Here is a 22,511-nt window from a genome sequence, read left to right as displayed (position 1 = left end):
CCCCCCCCCCCCCCCCCCCCCCCCCCCCGTTGGTAACCCGGCAACCGAAGGGGAGAGGCAGGCAGATGAGTCAAATGGAAGCAGAGAATCTCTGGCTTTGTGTGTTGTTTGTGAAAACTCCCTGTGAGCACAGGCTGCCTTCGACAGGGAATGGCGGGGCTTTCCCACACTGCTTTAGGCCAAATGCTCCTCCTCCAAGGGGTGCCCAGGCCCCACTTGACTGCTAATGCAGGCTGAGGGACAACGCTGGTGGGCCACGGGGAGCCCATCCTGGCTGAACGCGTTGGCTGCCTCTTTCACTTGTTTTTCTCAAGTGAAAACGAGGCTACAGGCCGGAATCCCACGGGAAGGTGGCATGGTGGCTGAGAACTATGGGCCGGGGAACCCACAGCCGGAGGCCCCGCGGAGCAGAGACAGGCTGGAGTGAATAGACAGTCTGGGCTCTCCGGTGGCCAGAGACCAAAGAGGCCTTCTTCTAGTGGTGAAGAGACTTCTGAGGGGAGCCCAGCAGGAGTGGGCTGAGCGGGAGGGAAGCCTCAGGCAGGCCCGTGTGAGGCAGGCCGCTGCAAGTGCCGGGACAGTTAGGAAACCACGAGTGTGCCAACAGGGGCAGCCAGGGAATTTGAGGGGCCCAGTTCACGATGAAAAGGCGGGGCCCTCTGGTAGAAAGTTATCAAGAATTTCAAGACGTTGACAGAACAACATTATCCCGAGGCCCCTCTGAGCAACTGCACCCCCACGAAGCCGACCCTGGGTACCTCTGAACGGCTCCTTGAAGCAGCTGTGACCGCGGAGGCCGAGTGAGCTGGGGGATATCTGCCCTGTGCCTGTCGGCTCCCAGACCATTATCCCCACCACCCCAGCAGCCTGTCGCCCTGTGTTGGCGGCAACTACGTCTTTGCCTCTCTGAAAAGGGGGAATTGCAAGGCCACGGTGGGGACAGGGCTGAGGACAGGAATGCATCTCTAGGCCCCAGAGCCCCAGGGCCTCCCTGGACAGGCCAGGAAAGGCAGGTCAGAGGGAGGTTGCGGAGGCGTCCGGGAACAGGACAGAGACACCACAAATGGGCTCCACTCCGGGTCACTTCCTAAGGACCCCGGGGACATGTCCTGAGGGTGTGTGTGACAGTCCAGGACCAGAAGCGAGGCCTAGAAAGCCTTATTCCCACGCGGGGACTTACCTCCAACTCTACGTGGTCATGGAGCTTCTTGCAGGTGGCTGCAAAGGTCTCTGAGGTGCCGAATTCAAAGTACCACAGCTTGTTCTTCATCCTGCCCCGCGAAGCAGAGAGCCGGCTCAGTATTCTGTCTTTGAAACGGTCGCGTCAAATAGCTATGCTATTGGGGCTGGGAGGCCCAAGCCTCCCCCACGCCTGTGTTTTCAGCACTTGTTAAACAGATGACCGGGGTAGACATTTTCCACCCACTGTTCCGGCTACGAACTTAGAGAAAAACCCGTTCATTTCTTAGACATCATGGCTACTTGGCTGAACCACCAGTGGCTCTGCACTTCCTGGTCAGAGCAGGAGAGAGGCGTGCTGGCCTCTGCATCTGGATCAAGGGAAGAGTTTCTGTGAAAATCCACCAGAAGGTGGCAAGTGACATCACGCTTTGATCGCGCTCCTTCCCGCCGCTAATGCAGAAGGAGTTCAGGTAGAGCCCTGTCTCAGGTATCGCTGGGGTACGGAGGGAAGATCGGACAGACTTGAGACTCGAGGTGTATACAGTCTCGGGGCAGAGAAGAGAGAGTCCCACACTACACCAGCCCAAACATGTGCTGCTTTGTCTATGCTCGGCCTGAGGGAAGCAGAGTGGAGGGAATCAGACACAGATTTGCAGACGAGGTGGAAAGAGAAGAAAAAAAGTGAGTTGTTTGGTAGCAAGAGCTCCCCCCCCAACTTCTTCCTCGATTGCATGTGTTTAGGTCATGGCAATATTTCATTTAGGGGGAGACCCTGTCGTTTGCTTCAAAGTAAGAGCTCACCATTTTGAGCTTTAAAAATTTTCAACATTTTCTATAGTGGGGGGGAGGGAGGACGGGATTCCCACGTAGCTGGGGGCTTGGCAAAGTCAGACCGTGTGTCCTGACACTCGGTTATTTTGATCAGATGGTCTCACCAAGAAGTGTGTCTGCCGGTCTTCCATTCCTTCCACCCCACCTGTCATCCCATTACGAGGGGCTGGCTAAGAGAAGGGACACCTGTCCAGTTGATAAGCTGACAGATTTTGCTAAGGAAGGAGCCAACAAAATCACTTTTTTCTTGGCACATTCTTCAGGGGAGAGGAAGCCCCCTTGTGCACCGCTGATTCGCCATCCTCGTGGCCTAAGAGGAACGGAGCATTCTTTGGAGGGAAGAAGGCTCTTATTTCTTCCTAGTATTCCCTGGGCCACAGGAGATGAGTCTTCAGAATAAAAGACAACTTTTATCTCTGCATTTCTCAAAGAGAACATAAAGATGATGAGTCTATGTTCTTCCATTGCATGATGATTTCTAAGACCCAGTTGACTGGGAAGTAGCCTTTCTGACTCTGCATGTGTATGAAAAGAAATAATAAATAATGAGGGACATGAGAATAGGCAGGATTTAGGGAGTTCTGCCTCATGAAGAAAGTTAGCAGAAGTGGGGATACTTTTAAGTAGACCGGTGCTTCTACAAGAGTGTGCTGCAGTCAGACACGCCTGGAATATCAATCCCCTCGGTCTTCGGGGTGGCCAGGCTGGGGTCTGGGGCAGGCTGAGCCCTGCTGTCACAGCGGGCATTCTCATCTGTATGCCAAACAAGTGCTTTTGTTTTCTACGCCTGCCGTGGAGTGAAAAATATTGGGAAACATGGTTCTAGACCACTGGTTCTTTGTTGACACAGTAACGTGAATACAGATCACCTGGGGACCTCATTAAGATGCGGGTTCTGATCCAGTCATTCAGGACCGGGGCCTACGAATTCTGTGTCTTCTAACACAGCTTCTAACCTTCAGCTGCGGATGCTGGTGCAGGGACCACACCTGGTGCTGTGAGGATGTGGAGACAGATGTGTGGTTCGGAAACATTAGTATTCGTAAGAACTGCCAGGAGAATGTGATTTACATGCTGCTTCCCGGGCCTCGATCTGTAGAGAGTCCCTGTGATAATTATGGGATGGGGCCCAGGAAGATGCAGGAGTGCCCCGGGGCTCATTATGCAGGTGGTCAGTAGTCAAGACTTCAAGAAACGTTCCTCTAGCCACCAGTGAAGTGACGACCAAGGAACAGAACAGACTGATGACACCTGACAGGATTCCTCAGGGAGGATAAAATGAGGGTCAACGCCTCTCCATAGGCAATGATGGCAAAAACCCAGGGACAGGAAAAACACAGATTGTCATAAATGTCAAGGTTTGAGCATTCCTCCCCGGCAGCGAAAGCATCTCTGTAGCCAAGAGACCTGCATTGTGATTCCATTTTCAAATATCACTTCTGGTCTGAATCATGACTTTTGAAAGTTATTGCCAGGAGATTTAGAGTTTTAATAAAAATTTCCGGAAGCCACCAGCTATTTTTGCCCAGAAGTGGCTTTTCTGATAATCTAATAAGGTTAAGAGGTCATGGTTAGGTCAGCGTCGCAGAATGATTAAGAGGATCAAACAGACTACTCATCCATTGCTGGGAAGATGTCTGTTGCTGCCTGTGTGATCTTTGGCAAGCATTAAGCCTCACTTTCTTCATCTGTAAAATGGAGTTGATAAAAAGATCTGCTTCAAAGGGTAAGTTAAATGAGGCAATTGCAAAGCACTTCACATAATGCTCGCTGCATAGCAAGCGCCCCACGAATGTTAGCTGCTTACATATTGGCTATTATTTCAATGTCTTGAGTTGACAGATTTGGATAACATAGTAGGGCAAAAATGACAGAGCAGGTTGGGTGGCTGGAGACATTATACGTGCACATTTTTCTAGGACAGGAAAAGAGGTGATCCTATCTGTTGGATCATGTGTCTTGACTTGTGGTTAGAAACATATGTTCTCCACATGTTCATTCTAATAGGTTTTTCCAGATCACAGACCACACCCTAATCCTTGGTTAATTATCTTGACTGTCACACAACTGTGCAAAGACACGATGTTGATTAGGAGCATGTTTCTGAGCAAGTGCATGTTTGGTGTGAGACAAAGCGTTTATCAGTTCAAGGAACTCATTGTGCCGGAACTCGCTGGGGGTCCACTAGGTACCCTGAAGAACAAAACGCAGCGCTACGTGAGCCAGGCGCCTGGGAAGGACAGACAAAGAAAGAGATCATCGAGCTGTGAGCCAGGCTTTAAGCACTGGGGGTACCTAGGAGAAGGGACAGCCAATTCTTAGTGAGGCGGCGGCGATCAGAGAAAGCAACCTAGGGGGGCGATGCCAAGGTTGAGTTCTGAAGAACGTGGAAGGGAACAGAGAAAGTGGAGCATTCCAGCCAGAGGAAGAAGCCTAGGCAATGACGCAAGGCAAGAGAGAGCATAAACTTGCTGCAGGTGACCTGAGCTCAAGGTGGGTGGGCTGCTCATTGGCCAGGTAAGGCTGGAGAGGCAGGCAGGAGCATGTTTGTAAAGGCTGGGGATGTTACGTTTAGGTGTTCGGGCTTTATTTTTAAGTCTACAGCGTGTCATGGACCATCCTTACAGGGGGGTGTGGGGGAGTGGCAGTAATGACCTGATCAAATGTGTGCTTTTAAAAAACCACTCTGTCGCAAGTGTGGAGAGTGGCTTGGAAGGGGTGGGTACAGACTGGAGGCCTAGAGAGTGGTTTGGAGGTGGTGTAGAAATCCAGAACAAACTGGGAAGAGCCTGAATGAAGGTAGTGACAGCAGAGGGACGGAGAAGAGAACGCGTTCACAAGGGAAACTTTAGGAGGTTAGGAGGTAGGACTGACAAAGTTGGGTTGGTTGTGAGGAGCGAATGAGAAAGAGTTGTCGCCGTAACACCCAAGTTTTTGTCTTAGCATGGGAGATGGCAGGTGCCATTCACTGAGAGAGGGACACAGGCAATCAATTCTCCAGTGGTGGTCTTCTTTGTAACTGAAGGACGGCACTTCGGTGTTTGGGCCCATCTGTCCATGCATGCGTCCACGGAACATCTGTTGAGCCATTCTACGGACCAGGCACTGTGTAAGGCTTGGAGATAGTGATGAATACAAATCCCTGGCCTCACAGAGCGCACATACTTTTAATAGCTTCACCAAGTCACTAATATTCGACCTTTGACCCACAGAAGACTATGCGTCCCAAATTTAAGAGCTTTCACTTCTTTTTCTAACTCAGGCACATTTTAGTTAGCAGTGAATACATTCTATTTCCGTGGTCTGTAGCCATGGCCGCTGAACATTTTACATATGCTGTCTCTTTCAAGTCTCAGAAGAACCCTATGAGGTAGTTATTATTGCTACAAATAAGGGAACTATGACTTGGGGAGGATAAGTAACTTGTCTAAGGTTGCAAAGCGAGTTAGTACAGAGTGGCGCCCAACCCTGTTTGTGCTTTGCTGCCCTGCCACGGACCGTAGCGTGCTTTTGTGGTCTGGTGCCATGTGTTCCTACTGTGCTTCCTAGACCGCTGTGGTTCTCCTTCCCCAGGTTGTTAAATGGATGCACTTGGGGACCTGGGGTGTCAGTGGTTACATTACATCCTAGGAGATATTGCCTGATGCAGAGTGTCAGGCCCTCCCAGCTCCCAGGGGCCAAGGGAGTTCGAGAAGAGTTGGGATTGGATTTGTCATAGGAACCTCCTGGTTTTGAATCTACACAGTGTCACAGTCAGGGAGACCAGAACAGACCCTGTAAAGCCAGATACTCCCAGGACACCCTGCACTTTGCCTTGTCTCCGCTCACCCAGAAATGGGGCAGGGGCAGGGTCCTGGGGCCATGCCCAACACAGAGTGCTACAGGGAAAGCTGGAAGGCAAACCAGTTTAAGAGACATGTGAAATCATCTAGAACAGGTCCTGACCCACAGAAGGCCCTCATCCCCTATACACATTAAGTTTGTTGATTGAATGTTGCTGATGCCCCGTCAGTAATCAAAGTACTCTCTTGATGAAGAAGGTCACTTATGTGTTTAATCAGAAAAATAGCCACTAGCCTTTATTTGACGTAATATAAAGGGGTATTATTTTGGTTGTCTCTGTCCTAGCCACCGAAATGGTTGAAAGTACGAAGGCTGGGGCCATGGGGGTTGAGCTAGAGAAAGGAAGGGACCCCTACTGGGATAAAGGTTGATCAGGTTAAGATGGCTCCCAGCACCCTGCCTGACTGAGGTCAGCCATTATTGGTGGGCCCTGAGGTGGAGGCTGGCTTCAAGCCAAGTGATGTAAGAGAAGAGAAGACAGAACCTTTCTTTATATATGTTGGGGTGTTGTTGCCAAGGATTTCACTGGTAGGCGTATCTGAGGCAGGGCTCCCTGCAGGTTCCGGTTGCCCCCTTTCTCAGGCTGTGTAAGATCAGGAGGTTAAACCAAACACCCAGCCTACCATCACTGCACACCAAGCCATCAGGGGAGCAGCAACCGGGCTTCTTAGGGTCTGTCTACACTGTCAGAGCAGATCTGCAGAGCATGGAGTGCCAATGGGCTTTTTGTTGATGTGGAACTAGGCTTTGGCCTCTTGATTTTGTCCTCTGCTAAACATTTTACATATATTATCTCTTTTCGGTCTCAGAAGAAGTCTATGAATAGGTCCTGTTGCTACCAATAAAAAATTCACAGATTGAAGTGCATTCTCCTCTGTCCCACCTGCCCTTTTTACCCCTTCCTCGACCAGCACCAGCACGTTTCAAAGCCTTTGGTAAAAGCCTATAGGCATGTGCTACTCTACAACTGGCCGTGGGAGATGCAGCCCCTACCCCACCCTGCCAACCAGAGCCTGAACGCCAGTGTTCCTTCTTCTCTTTTGAAGATGCCTCCCCAGACACTTTACAGTGAACCCTTGTCGGAGGGCTCCGCTGCTGCCTATGGCGCTGGTTTCTGTGTGCTTCACCTTCGGCCGTACGAGAACATGGCATGTGGAATCTCAGAGGCTAGTGTTCTGCCACTTGCTGGCTAGGTGAGTGACGGGAGTTCTTTGAAGCTTCATTTCTTCTACAAAATGGGAATATTATTTTCTTTTTTTAAAAAAGATTTCATTTATTTTATATTGGGGGGGGGCAAGGGGACAAGCAGACTCTGTGCTGAGTGCGGAGCACTACAACCCTGAGGTCATGACCTGAGCCGAAATCAAGAGGTGGACACTCGAGCCACTGAGCCACCCAGGTGCCAGGGAACATTATTTTCTATTCAACAAAATTGTGAAGGTCCTGTGGCAAATACAGAGCACCAAGCAGCGTTTAGCGCATGGGAAGTACTCACTAACTGTTCTTTCTGGTTACTGGGGGATGCAATCACTGGGACACTCATTCCCCTACGGCTGCAGGGGGAGGAGCAGATGTAGGGTGGGGGGATCCATCCTAGACAGCCAGTGTATTTGAAGAAAATTAAGCTAACAATGTTCTAGTGACTTCTGGAATGTTTTTTCTGCATCTCTCTTCCTGAGTTTTTTTTTTTTTTTTTTTTTTTTTTTTTGCTCAACATATCTTTCCTTCTCATAATCACCTTTTAGCTGGAGATGACTAATCCTTAACCAGTTGTCCTGGGGCAGGTTTCCATGTCCACAGAACTCCTAGGTGCATTGTCAGGCTCAAAACTACTACCTAGGTGAGCCCATCCTTGAGGCAGAAGACCCTCGTCGGGGCTCCTCAAGGGACTTTCAGTCGCATGGAGGAGAGGCAAACAGCAGCCGTGACACTGTGGGTTGATTCTATTTCTGGGTTTTCTTAATCTCCCCCAGCTTTATAAGAAAATACCATCGATTGCACACCAGTGAGTTGAATCTCTCATTTGACAGATGAGGGCAAAATGAGACTAATTAAAAATGTTCTTTTGTATTTGTCAGCAATTTAGGGCTGGATTCAGTCATCATCCCGACAGCCTATGAATAGCCCGTTTTCAAGGATGTCCACAAGTAAAACCAAGCTAGCTGCTGGGCATTTTTACTCACAAAGGCAATGGAGCTTCTGATGGCCCTTTTCTGATTTTCTAGGAAGTTTTAAGGGTTATAGACTTTTGAAGTCATGAAAACATGAAAACATTTCTTTGGGCTTAGAAGGCTACAAAGAGGACACTACAGCTATTTCTAGAAATAGGAGCCCTTGAAGTGATGGTATTCCTCTTTGTGGTTTGGGCTTTGATAATCAGGTTCCCTGAGTGGGTCATGACTCAGTCAGCCAGGCCTTCTTTGTCAGCCTTGTCAAGGAGATGCTCCCTGCAAGATGGGGTTCTGTGTTGTGTGGAGGGGGCGGACTGATGTGGTGGAGGACATGCTGGGCCAGCTGGCAGGGGATTGGCTTCGTAGGCCTAGTTCTCATACACATCGGCATGTGACACCGTGACTTACTTGGGGCGTCCTGGCCTAAGTTTCCTCATCACAATGAAGGGCTTGGAATGACTGATTTCTAAGGTTTCTCCAAGCTCTCTGAACAATGCAAGATAATACAATCCAGGACAGGGTGGGAGAGCCCACATGCTCCACGTTGCCACCAGGCTGGGCTGTGGGCCCCAGTATTGCCAGAACTGCCATCTTTTAAAGAGAAGCCAGAAATATGTTTTTATGTAAAATCTGATTATTAGAGTTGGCAACAAATTCATTTTTTTGGGGTTGTTTTTCTAGAGGGGGAGGGGGCAGATGAAGAGGGAGAGAGAATCTCAAGCAGCTCCACACCCAGTGTGGAGCTGGACGTGGAGCTGGACTTGGGGCTGGATCTCACGACCCTGATCATGACCTGAGCTGAAACCGAGAGTCAGACACTCAGCTGACTGAGCCAACCAGGCGCCCCAAATACAATTTTTTTAAAGGCCAAAATCTACACATCTGGGGAAAACTATAGCTAGCCAACGGGCTACGTCAGCACATTAACTATAAATTTTCATAAGGTTCAGCTCAATTAAAAAACAAAGCGAAGAATTTCCGTTACTACTCTTATGGGTTTGTCAAGTAATTGGTGCCGTTCTTGCTACTAGTACTGAAGACAGTCGACTAGTGTCAGGTTACTAAGGTAAATAATAATCTAGCGACATCAAACAGATGTGATAACCCAGAAAGAACAAATGCCACCTGAGCTGAACTGTAATTGTATGACGAAGGTTAGTCATAATAGTGAGACTACTTTATCTGTTAACCTTTTACACTATTTGTGTCCCAAGTGCCTTTGGGAGTTTAGTAATTGTGTTAACTGAAGTTTGGATCAAAGGTTCAAAAAATAAATAAATAAAAGAGCGGAGGCAGGTGGGCTTGGTTCTAAGGCCAGGATATTAAGTCCCGTAAGGGGCCCGTGACTGTCACCTCACAGGTGCTGCAGAGGCCATCTGTGTCACCCGCACACCCAGCTGCCCTGGCCCATCAGAGAGCTTGTCACCACATCTGATCCACCCTGCATGCTGTCCCCTGTTCTCACTGCTCACTGCATTGGGCACTCCATGACCCTCAGGCACGGAGCTGTGCATGGAAGAATCTTTTCCAAGAGGGGGCAGTGGCCCCTCTGCTATAAGGGAAAGTGAGCCCCCAGCAATCAGGAAGGAGGCTTTAAAAATAGCTGTTTTTTGTTCTCTGAGTGTGACTCTTGTGCCCACTGTTCCTGCCAACAGATTTGTCTTGGCTCAGTGTATTTCGGCTTCAAGGGGCAAGGTATTTGCTGGCTGTTTTCCATACTGGGGACAGACTGGTGTTCACAGCACTCAGGAAAATCCAGGGTAGTGAATAGATTGGAGGACTGGAGACCAGAGACCAGGAGGGGGTGGACAGAAATGTGGGGAACAAAAAAAAGAGGGAAGAGTTCAAGAAGGAGCTAAAGGAAACAAAAAGCCCAAGAGAGGATGAAGAACATACCTAGCATGTATTTTACCACATAAATATGGAATCCTCTTAATAACCTCTGTTATAATCACCTTAATAACGTCTTAGCTCATTTTCATGTGTGAAAAATTACCTGTAAAATCACAGATGACAGATCGTTTGCACTTAAGGGGCCTTTGGGGTCCAGGGATTCCCAGCCAGAAGGTCACAGGTTCCAAGGAATCTTCCAAAGTATGAAAGGAGTCCATGAGTTGCTGTCAACATTTCGTAATGTGAAACAGTATTTGTGCATTTACTTGTAATAAAGACTGTTTAGGCTAACCAGTGGGTTAAAATTTTTTGCCATGGAATGGAATTAAACCAGTTACACGGGTCACCTCTTGGTAACCAGAGGCACTGACTGCATAGTAAATGGATGTTGTTGAATAATAAAAATGGGAAAACAAATTATTACTTGGAACAGCTTTATGACTGACAGAAATCTTGTTCAGTATGGCACCCATGGCGGTGAGTGATGAGGAATGAAGAAAAATAGTGCACTGTTTGACGGTAAAAGGGGGCATGCAGAACTGCTAGTCCACAGCAGCTCTAGAAGGTGGTTCTCTTCTAGGCCAGAGCAGCCTTCTCATGGTACAGATTAGGGAGCTGAGACCAGTCCTTGGTGACACACTGGCTGGAATCCAAGGCCCAGCTCCCCACTTCTAGTCTGTGTCCCTTACCTTTCCACCTGCCCTGGCTTCTGTCACTGCCTGGAAGTGGAAAAGTCAGCCACCTCAGTGGAGCTAGCGACTGCAAAGCTGCCAGCCATCCTCCGTGGTGCTCGTGGGGGGTGCTTTGTTCATGTCTACCCAGCCACAGGCATGGCCAACAGATTGCAGCTCTAGGTTGGCCGGCTCTGGTTGCTCAGGGCCCTGTGGCACTCTTCTCCACAGAGTCTGTGGTCTGGGCCTCCTTATCGGACTCTGGTCTCCACTCTTCTCCTGAAGTAACAAAGAGCCAAACCCACTAGGCTTCTTCTCTACCACTGTGATGGAGTCTGGTGTCCAGAAAATCTACCCGTCTGAACAATGACCCTTCTCTCTCATGCAAGACAGTTCGTTTCCATGGACTACGGACATATTCTCCTTTGGTAAGCTTTCCCCATGTCTGTCTGGCACCTGACAAAATCTCCTCCAAAGGGCAGGACTCCAGCATGAAGCCTGCCAAAGTCTGAAATCTGATCCTCCCCCACTGTAGCATCCGAGGACACGTGTGTGTGCGTGTGTGTGTGCGCATGTGCAAGTGCGTGCATGTGCTCGCGCGAAGGCACACACACAGGCCAACACAGGGAGGCTTCTCTGATACTCTGCTACTGAGCACACTCACAGACATGGCCTCTCGGAGGTGACGGGGTCTCTCGAAACCCCACAGCCCAACTTGAGATCTGCCACAGTGATGTGCATGCCACCACATGGTCCTGCCACTTTGGGGGTGACCGTCAGGAGCGACAGCTGGTGAGGCAGCTAGGGTTTTCCTCTCCTGAGGGCCTGTCTGGAGAGTTTTTCCAGTCAGTGTCTGTCCTTGCCAAGAGAAAATTGCTCCCTTCCCCCATCCAAAAATAAAATAAAAATTTAAAAATCTCACAGAGTTTGGCTGCTTTTAGCAATCTTTTCCTCCTTTGAAGATTTATTCATGGAATGAAAATCCCCCTCAGGCCAATTTGATCGATGCTAGAGGGCTCTGAGTAAGCTTGCTCTCCCAGTTCTCAGAGAGCAAAGTCAAATACTGGGACAAAAGAAATCCTGCGCCTGGAGGAAAGGGGGCAAAGGCAGGTGGCGATGTGTGTCTCTAAGGTTCTCTAATGATGGCTTAGCTGTTGTGTACTTTTTTTTTTTTTTTAAGTAGGATGCCCAATGTGGGACTTGAACTCATGACCCTGAGGTCAAGAGTCGCATTCTCTACCAATTGAGCCAGGAGTGCACACCTGTTGTGTTTGTTTTTGATTCTGAACTATGCTTTACCAGCATTCACACATCCATCAGCCCGGGAGGCTGGTCTTCGAAGGCAGGTGGGGACAGTTAAGGCCCAGGTGAGAGAGGATGGCTGATTAGAACATAAGTCCCAAATGCCTAGAAAAGGCCACTTTGCTGGAAGTGAGCTCGTGTCCAGGAAGGCCATATCCTGGGTCCTGACCAAGCAAGGCTAGAAACTAGAAGCCATCTGGGTGAGTAGGGGCAACCCCGGAAGCAGGTCCACACCCACACCCTACCATGATCGCCAGCTGGGTCCCTAAGAGAGAGACAGCAGAGCTTTGCCTTCCCTCTGCACACTCTTCTGTTCAGCGCCCTCTCCAGCTGCTGAGAATCATCTCGGTCCCCACTTACCCAACGTTTACTGTGTGCTGGAACTGCACTAGCTGTTTTACAAACCAAGGGGCCCCTCCCGTGGTCCTCGCAGTGGTTATTCTACAGATGCATCTGAGACCGTAGCTCCTTCAAAACACAAAGCTGGACTGGAGTGGTATCATAGCATCTGAGGTGATGAATGAGCCTACTCTCTCCTCTCTCCCACAACCAGCCTTTCTGAACATGAGGCTGTGCCAGATTTATGATAGGTCAGGTTACAAAAGTTCCTTGGTTAAGCCAGTTGTTTGTCACTCTGAGCACATTTCCCCATAGAAACAATGTTTTGTTGAGGTTGGGTTCCCAGGCTGACCTACAAAAGCCAATTAACCCATTATGTATCTAGTTTTGGAGACAGCTAGGTAGAGCTGAAGCAGCTCTGGTTGGAAGCCAGAAAGGTTTGGGTTCAAGCCACAGGTCATTCACTTACTTGCCATGTAGTTTTGGGCAAGTCCTTTAGTCTCTGTGTCTTAGTGCCTTTATCTTGCGTTGGGATGATATTATCTACCTTGGGAATGCTCAAAATGATATACCCTGGAATAATGGTACAACAGAACTGCATTGCCATGTATAAAACTGGCTTTGTGGCCTCATGGATTCTGATTCCAATTTGAAATACAAGTGGTGTGCCTTTCTTGTTGAATTTGGATTGGAGAATCTCTGCTTTCCTGGGAAAGGGACATGGCGACTCTCATGCCCTCAAATCCCTGGTGGCCACCCTGAAGTCTGGGCTGGAGTTCTTATCAGAATGGGACAGGAGGTGCCAGAGGGAAGTGAGAAGTAGCAGAGGCAGGAAGGTGAGTCAGGGCACAATGTAGGGATGCATGATATTTCTTCCTTCTGCTATCATAAAACGAGGCGATGATCTGGTTACTTCTTCCTAAGTTTCCTGTGCCTTCCACATCGCCAACCAGCCGCACACCTCCTGGTCAGAGTTAAGTACAGACTAACTAGTTCCCCCTTGCTTCCTCTACCTTTTAAGTCATGAAACGATTCATTAGATGGGGCAGATGCCTGGATAAATACCCCCTTCCCATCCCTATTTCATCTTCTTCCTGTGCCAGTTTTAACAATCTTAACTAGGAAAGCAAGCAGCCAGAGCCTCACTCTGCCTGAGAAGACTGCAGTAGACATTGCCAGAAGAATCCTTTCTGTTTTGCCCTTTAGAAAATCTCATCCATATGCTCTCGGCTTTGCTTCCACTCTGATGTTTGTGACCTCAGATACTTGTGTACGCACTCCTAACACCCACTGCAGTGACTGTGATCATATGAACTTGTCACCCTCATGAGCATGGCATTCTAGTTGTGTGCTCAACCCCACCAGATCTCCGCTGTCTCTCGGAGGTCATGCTCACTCCCCTAAGAAACCCAGCCCATTCCCTTTGCCCCCTCACTGGGCAGTTGGCAAACGTCTCCCCACTGTGGATGTGACCCCTGCTGCTCCTGCATGCCAGTTCCTCGGGAGAACGGCTTGGCACCTCCTTTACCAGGCTTCTTATTTCTAGCTCACACCTGCTGCCCCTCCGTGGGCTGTGATTGTAGAGTTTCACTGGAACATTCTACTTTATCCCCCTCTAAATCTCATTATTTAAAGCTCTCCTGTTTGGTCTTCAAGTCTCTGGCCAAAAATATTCCTCTTGGTTTATGTGACAAGCTCCTGATTCCTTGCCAGGGGTCTGTCACTCCAGCACAAAAATCCATGGTCCAGAAGAACAGTCATTCTCAGAACAGCTATGGAGCAGCTCTGTGTTCCCCATACGTGCCTGCTTCTTCTAAAATCATGACTCATGGCTGAGGAAGAGACTTGAGCATCACCTCTGCCCCACATCCCTTCGTTTTCTACACAAGACACCAAAGTCACTAGAGATACTGACCAGGATTCTTCTGGATGTGTTACTTGCCCCCACACCCACAGGCAGGAGGGGGTTATAGGAGTATGGGTACCCCTTTTTGTCTCTAGTGCAGGGGTTTTCATCAAAGTCAGTTCAGCAAAATACTGGTTTCATAAGATGCTCTGGGGTAGGGGAATTCTCTGGTCAAGTAAATTTGGGAAACTCAATATCTTGCTTTTGCATGGTGTCAATAGGTTAGAATCTATACTAAAGGCTCTATAATATCCTACAGAAAAGAAATATACTTAACTTGGAATTTCCCAAGTGGATTTGATGATTGTCGTCCTTTGAGTTTCCTTTTAACATCCCACAGAATGCCCTTTCCCCAATGCTGCTTTGATGCATGCTTGAAGCAGACAGCATGAAAAGCTACCTTCATTGGCTCTCATTAAAAATACGACGAGTCTGCTGGCTGTCCTGCTTTCCCTTCTCCAGAAGGTCCAAGTCTGTTCTCCTTTGATACAGTCTCAGACTTTTGTTTTTTCTCCCCAAACGGAGATGGGGAGAGCCCAAATGGGGCATTTCCTCTTTATTTCCATGTTATATCTATTTATGAGTCAGACTCTGACCTTGCTTTATGTTCCCTTGACCTTCTGAGTTCTTTTTCTTTCTGGATCCTTTCCTTTAGGCCATCTAGAAACCCTTCCTCAATGCAAATACACTGATCTCTTAAGCTTCCTGAAGCCCATTCATTCGCTCCTCTGGTAGGAGACCAATTACCATGTGCAGCACCAATAATTTGTGACCAAGGTCAAGCAAGAAAAATAAATAATTGGCCCCCATCACATGCCTAAGGTTATAGTTCTTGAGCAATAACATGACAACTTGGAGGGCCACGGATCTTATGAGGCCTGGAAATGTGTTTATTTGACTTGCACCATGGTTTTTTAAATTGGAGGGTTTTATATACACACCTGCAACCCAGCTTCTCTTGAGAAATCGGATTTGTTAATACTGGGTTGCTTTCCAACCTGGCAGGAATTGGCTGGAGCTGAGTGCTGGCTGTACCCATGACAGAGAGCACATGCTCTCCAGGTTGCTAGAATCCCCACCACTCCTTAGAGCCCCACATCCTCTCACCTCCCTCACTTACGTTAACTACTTAGCCTCTGCTGCCATTTGGATTTGTGAGACCTTTGTAGTTTCCTCCGAGGAATTTTCCTAGGAGCTGCCTCACAAGTGTCTCCCCACCTCCTTCCCTGATTCTTCCCATTTGAGCTGCTGGTACCTTTGGCCACGAGTCCTCATATGTGTCTAATGTCAAGGGCTAACCAGTTGCAGCAGAGTAAGAATTCAAGCCTTTGGCATTGCACTGATCATGTACACGGAAACAGAACAGCATCCCAAGTCCACCTCTTCAGAGAAAAAAAATATCTTCAGTTGCTGTGTGTTTACAGGTCAGGCATAACATGGTAGGTTTATCGACTGTCTGATGATCACGGAACACCAAGTAATGAACTCGTCCTTTACTGAAGAAGTAACTGAAGCTCGTGTTTCTCTTTCCCCTGAATTTTTCACTTTGCACAAATGTATGAATGCTAACATTATGCTATCAAGTCTTGATTATTAAAGGACAGATTATTATCCAGTCCTCAAATCTCTTCTGTTCTAATGCATTTGCTTATTGTTGGTGGTTTCATTTTTCTTTAGTATAGTTATTGCTAGCTTGTTGGAGAGCAAAATTAAAAGTACAAATCATGAACCAGGCCATCAGATCAAGTCAGAGGGCATCCTGTTTTATTATCTTTATCTCAACCCTGCACATGTTTGCAGAAACCCTGATTATGAGCAGCCTCCGTTCCCCTCCCTGCCCAAGTTCAGGGACGAGGTGATACAGGAGAGGAAAGGGAGAACCTGATGAATGAGAATGTTAATTAACAAGAATGTATTGATAGCTCCAATGAGTTTCACTAAGACTAACAGTTTGGAGTTTTAATTCACCCATGATGTTCCTACCACCTCCACTGCCCTATGGTAATCCAAAACTGGAGATTACAGACACACTTTCAGCCCACTGAGTTCAAAGGCAAGGTAGGGTACTTGGCTTGATTGGCACTTTGGAATGCTCTCCAAAAAGGTCCACTTTTGAGATTAAAGGGACTCTCCATTCAACAGAATCGAAAACATCTTGTTACTAGACAATGAGGAGTTTCAATCTAAGTGTAGGTCCAATAAACAGGACTATGTAGCATTTATGTAAGTCCCTGACGCTTTAGCAATTGGAGGGTATAAGTACATTCTTGGAATGAGGAGAGCCTCTCTTTCATTGAAGAGCATTAGAAGATAGGGAAACCACTTTCTTAGTAAAAGGTGAAGTGGCAAAGCCAAAAGAAAAAGGAAATTAAACACTCATTCAATCTTCAAAGCAGAGGTCTATAATCTTCAAAGTAGAGATTTGATGACCCCTCTCAGAGGGGTGTTTACCGAAAGATGATTACACTGGGAAGGGGGCTGACACCTAAGGGCCTGTCCAAAGCTTGGAGTCTGCACGTTATTATTACAGTTAAGAATTACAACACTATACATGTAAACGAGAGAGTCTTACAGTGTACTTGCTTATGTACTGCTCTGTGTTCTTCTTACAAATCCCCCTAATAATCAGTAGTATCACACCAACGTCTGAAACATTGCAAATCCACTCCTTTATCTGCTTTCATTCTCAGAAGCATCCTGTGAGATGGCTGTAATTTCCATTTTATACACCAGAAAATGGAGAATCAGAGAAGTGAGTAACTTTCCCAAGGGCAGAGAGTAAGTAAGAGGCAGGGAGGAAGCTGACACTCAGTTCGGAGTTTTGGATGCAGTGAAACCCAGGGATTAGTATCTACATTTCATGTGAGGGGAACACAGCCTAACATATGGAGTCGTAAAGCCATTTGCCCAGGGTTTCTGGAGAGATAATTTACTTATTTCACCAGAGAGTTACTCGGTTTCCTGATAAGTACAGCAAAAGGCTGCTTTCAAAAGTTCCTTTGGCCAAGTAACAAATGCATTAAAACTGTCTTTAGTAAATGTTGTTTTAAAAGAAGAAATAAAATTAATTTGAATCTTTCTTGGGAATATCTATTGTTTTTCAATCTTTCTTTCATTAAACATGTGCAAGTATGAACAGTTTAAAAAAATATATCAGACGGAATATGCTAATCACGTCAGCTCTAAATATAAAGATGGATTCTGGTGGATCACGGAAACGCCCCAATGCAAAAGACGGTCATTCTCCAAAGTTCTAATTAGTAAAGTATAACAGAGGGATAATAAACTCTGATATTCTTTTCTTTGGAGATAAAAAAACCAAGCAAACAAAAACCATGTTAAATTAAGTTTAGAGGCCGCCTAAGTCAACTTCTGCAGGAGAGAATCTGAAATCGTGGTAGTGAGGAAGAGGGAATGACGTGTGGAATCTCGTTCAATATGAATTTCTACTTCCACAACCAAACAACATGCTTCACAGTTCAGGGCCGGTGAAAAAAGCCCCGTGGTTGGTTTCCACTGTTTTCCTGGCCCTGATTTGCACGAACTCCCCCAGGTTACCAGAGCTGGTTTGCGTTTGCCTCTCTCCTGACAGCCCTCTTCTTTCTGTCTCCCTGAGGCTTCCCTTGTCTCCTCTCTCTCTCAGTGTCTCTCTGACCTAACACCCTGTACACCCATACATTTCAGGATAAAGGTCCCTGTGTTCCTAGAAGCCCTGAAATTTGGCCTCTGGAAATACTTGGCAAGATAATTCATTTCTTCACTGACCTATTCAAAAAGGATCTGCTGACTGACTACCTCCTCCCCGTCCACTCAGTCACCTGTAGGATAACGTGTCTCCCATGCATGGAGATCGAGCCGCCGCTGCCTCCCACCTGCCTTCCCACCCCCCTCAGAACTGCTCGCCTCTTTCTTCACATCCAGCGTCCTCTCGCATGGCACGTCTGCCCTTTGCCCAGCCTGCTTCTGTCCTCCTAGCATGCACCTGGCTCCTTCTTTCCTCAGGGCATTCCCATTTCTTTCTCAAGCTCAAATGTAACCTTCTTTCTGAAGTCGAATCCCACTTTCCCAATTTGGTGCTCCCACAATATGCTCATTATTCATGGCTCCTTGTTCAAACAAAGCCCACCACATTCTATTGTATTTCCTTCTTCTGTGAGGGCTTGAGGGGGGGAGGGTGGGTGGGTATGGTTGGTTAAACTGTGTTCTCCAAGAAGCTCTGTTGAATCCCTAACCCCAGTACTTGTGAACGCGACTGTATTTGAAACTGGGGTCTCTGCAAATGTAATCAAGTTAAGATGATGTCATACTGGGTTAGGGTGGGCCAAATCCAACGACTGGTGTCCTTGTAAGAAGAGAGAAATCTGGACAGAGAGACGCAGAGACACAGAGGGAGAATGCATGTGAAGATGAAGTCAGGGATTGGAGTTATGCAGCTACACGCCAAGGGACGCCAAGAATTGCTGGCAACCACCGGAAGCAAGAAGAGAGGCCTGGAACAGATTCTCCCTCAGAGTCTGGGAAGGAACCAATCCTGCTGACACCTTGATTTCAGACTTTTAGCCTCCAGAATTGTGGAGGAATAAATTTCTGTTGTTGGAAGACACCCAGTTTGTGGTAATATGTCATGGCAGCCTTAGGAAGCTAATACAGTTGGTGATAGCTTCTGGATATGCTCATCTTCCCCGCTAGACCCATGGGCTCCTGGAAGTAGGGGCTGTGGTAATCCATCTTTTCTCGGTCCCAGCACAAGACTGACACAGAATAGACGCTCAGCACGTTTTGGCCGAATGAGGGAATGTGCTCAGCACCCTCCTTCTGCTTTGAGGACAGTGGATCCCCAGAAGGGTTCACTTCTCTGAGTGAGCGAGCTTAGGAATGAGGTGGAGAGATAACGGTTCAGCATCAAAACAATGACTTAGAGAAGACAAACAGGAAAAATCAAAGTGGGGAAAAATGCATCAAAAACCTTGTAGGTGAGGGGCGCCTGAGCGGCTCAGTCGTTAAGCGTCTGCCTTCAGCTCGGGTCATGATCCCAGCGTTCTGGGATGGAGCCCCGCATCGGGCTCCCTGCTCAACAGGAAGCCTGCTTCTCCTTCTCCCACTCCCCCTGCTTGTGTTCCCTCTCTTGCTGCCTCTCTCTGTCAAATAAATAAATAAAATCCTAAAACAAAACAAAACCTTGTAGGTGGACCGTAAGAGAAAGTGGAGGCCAGAGCTGGGGTTGGTCATGGAGGGAGTGTTTCATGTATTTTGGACTGCATTTTGAAACAATGGGTGATGGTCAGGCCCCAGAAGGAGACGCCATATGAGACTGAGGAGTTAGGGTGGAGGGGGGAAGGGGAGAGCAACAGAGCAAGCAAACGATACGGCTGCACTGGCATTTGGGAGGAGATGTTTATAAAGGGTCCCAAGGGCAAAGCAAGTGAGTTTAAATGCTATAAAATGGGACAAGGATTGTGGTAGCAAGTCCTTGTGTGACAGAAACAGGACAAAAACATGGGCGGCTGCCAAACTGAGGGCCTGAGAACAAAGAGTATGAGGATGGCCAGGGGCCTGCTGAGGAAATCCTGAGGAGGGGACATTGCGGGGACCCTCTGGGAGCTGAGGAACAAAGGAGGTAAAGGTCTCCTAGGGGGCACCCCTGTTGGTTGTTGGGTGGGAGACAGAAGGCCCTCATTCAGTGGGTACCATAAGCTCACCCCTGAGCTCAGAGAATATGATGTGTTTGTCACCCGGATGAATGAGTCTGGCTCCTTTTTTAAGAAACCTTTGCAAGATATTCCACAACTTTTCTCAATAACTCATTTTAGCCTTTAATAGGTCTCCAGGCCAGGAGACTCTTCCTCCCATCCAAAACAGCAATTCCTCACTTTAGAAGCACATTTTCCCCCCTCATTCTTTCCTGAGCCGAGATGAAGAGTAAGGTGTGGTCACTATTTCCTGTTGTGAATCCTTCACACACTTGAGGCCTAGTCCCAACACATTCTCTGTTTTTCCTCTCAAAAAAAAAAAAAAAAAAGATTTTGGTTTATTTAAGGTTTTCTCATAGGGCCGTTAATAATTTCTATGGTTGTTCTTTAGTCTCTTTCCTGGGTGTTTCCTTGGTCATGGAGCACCACAACAGGCATCCAGAGATGCAGGGAAATGCAGCAGGATCCGTGGTGGCTGCAAAGTCAGACCTAGGTCTTAATAGCAGCTCCCCTGTTACTTAGTTGTATGCTCTTGAGCAAGCCGCATCATCTCTCTGAGCCTCAATTTCCTCATCTGTCAAATGGATCAATAATATTTACCTTATACTTGGAGAGTTGTGCCGGTTAAAAATAATGTACATGAAATTCTTGAAAACATCAAAAACTGATGCCTCCCATTGTCAGTGTAGGTTGGAACCCTGCTGATTACGCTGGGAAAACCACCTCTTCAGGACTTTAATAAACACCTGGACAGTCTGTGTGTTTAAGCCACTGTACCACTGCATAATTCAGTTGGCAACTCTTGCTACCTCTCATGGCCACCTAAAACACAAACTGGTATTATTCTAATACAGTAAAACCAATGTACAGGACGAGAACTGCGCTAAGAGAGTCAAATTTTCAAATTTTCCTCCCACAAAAGTAGAGTTGCATAACATATCAAACAATCATTTTACTTGCAAAGGGAATTGAGTAATGATATCTTTAAAACTCTCATATTGACTGAACAAAATCATTGGGATTTTTTTTTTTAATTAGAGAAGACTAATAAAATTCCCACTGCAGATAAACTCACTCTAATCAGATCTTTCATATCCGCTTCCCTCCAAAACCTATAAATGCTACTGTGTTAACAGTATTTTTAAAAAAGATTTATTTATTTGATGGGGGGGAGGAGAGTGAGTGTGAGTTGGGGGAGGGACAGAGGAAGAGGGAAAGAATCCTCAAGCAGACACCCCGTTGAGCTCAGAGCCCAATACAGGGCTCGATCCCAGGACCCTGAGATCACAACCTGAGCCGAAAGCAAGAGTTGGACCCTTGGCCATCCAGGTGCCCCTACTGTGTTAACAGTGTTTTAAAACAGTGTGCACGTTGTGGTCTCAAGTAAATAAAAGTGTACAGTGCAAGTCCAAAAAAAATACATTATAATGCTAACTGTGTTTATTTCCTGGGGGACAATATGATTTTTTTTCCACAATAAGTCTTAATTACTCGTAGAAAGAAAATTTGTTTTGAGAAATGGTACATATAACTTTACAAAAACATGTTATCAAAAATATTTAAAAATACGTGTATCAAGTAAACTGCTGAAATGCACCAAAAAGGTAATATTGTGTTTCTGAGTGATGGCACTATGAGTGTTGTTTTCTTCTTTAACCTCTCTGAACTTTACAAATTATTTATTTACTTATTTTAGAATATTTCTTATTTTTTAAAAAAGATTTTATTTATTTATTTAACAGAGAGAGAGAGCACAAGCAGGGGAGGAGCAACAGGCAGAGGGACAGGAAGAAGCAGGCTCCCCGCTGAGCAGGGAGCCCGATGTGGGGCTCAATCCCAGGACCCTGGGACCATGACCTGAGCTGAAGGCAGATGCTTAACTGACTGAGCTACCCAGGCACCCCTACAAATTATTTATAATGATAGTGCAATGTATTATGTAATCATATTTTATGATATATTATTAAATAATGATAAATGCATTGAAAAAATTTTATCAAGATAAATGAAGAGAAAAAAGCATGTCATATATTGCTGTATTGATGACTCATGTCCTATGACCAATAGATATTTACCCCTTTCAGAGAATCACCAAATCTCAGAGTTTAAGGGCTTCTGAGTCATCCAAGATGATTATTATTTGATATAGGATCTATTTTTGTAATAATGTAAATAATAATAATAATCTACTATCGATGTACCAAGCCCTTGTAATAAGCACTTTAAATGCATTGCTTCATTGGAACTTCAGAATCATTCTATGGTACTTAGGGAAGGTATTTGTAGTAGGCAGAATAACGTCTTGAAAATGTCCATGTTTTAATTCCTGGAAGCTGTGAATATGTTAATTCATATGGCAGAAGGCAATTAAAGTTGCAGGTGAAATTGAAATTGGCAGTCAGCTAACCCTTAGAGAGGGAGATGATCCTGAGTTATCTGAATGGGTCCAGTATAATCATAAGGGTCCTTTTAAGCGGAAGAGGGAAGCAGAAGGAGACTGTCAAAAGACTTGACTGGCCATTGCTGGCTTTAAAGATAGAAGGGGGGCCCAGCCAAGGAATGTAGACAACCTCTAGATGCAAGAAAAGTTAAGGAAATGGATTTTTGCCTAGAGCCACCAGAAAGGAATGCAGCCCTGAGGATACCTTGATCTTAGCCCAGTGAGACCTATTTCAGATTTCTG

General features: G+C 46.8%; 1 protein-coding gene across 2 annotated transcripts in view; it reads right to left on the bottom strand.

Moving 5' to 3' along the window:
• DGKG (diacylglycerol kinase gamma) overlaps nucleotides 1–22,511 on the bottom strand; it is a 191,326-nt gene that overhangs the window by 54,555 nt on the left and 114,260 nt on the right. For both annotated transcript variants that reach the window (XM_040621478.1, XM_040621479.1), the window contains one exon: nucleotides 1,181–1,271. In XM_040621478.1, coding sequence (XP_040477412.1) covers nucleotides 1,181–1,271 — 91 coding nt within the window. The remainder of the gene's footprint in view (nucleotides 1–1,180; nucleotides 1,272–22,511) is intronic.

Source organism: Ursus maritimus, unplaced genomic scaffold (assembly GCF_017311325.1).
Source record: "Ursus maritimus isolate PB19 unplaced genomic scaffold, ASM1731132v1 scaffold_4, whole genome shotgun sequence".
NCBI lineage: Eukaryota > Metazoa > Chordata > Mammalia > Carnivora > Ursidae > Ursus > Ursus maritimus.
Note: the sequence above shows the minus strand (reverse complement) of the source record. Positions and strands in the feature narration are given on the sequence as shown.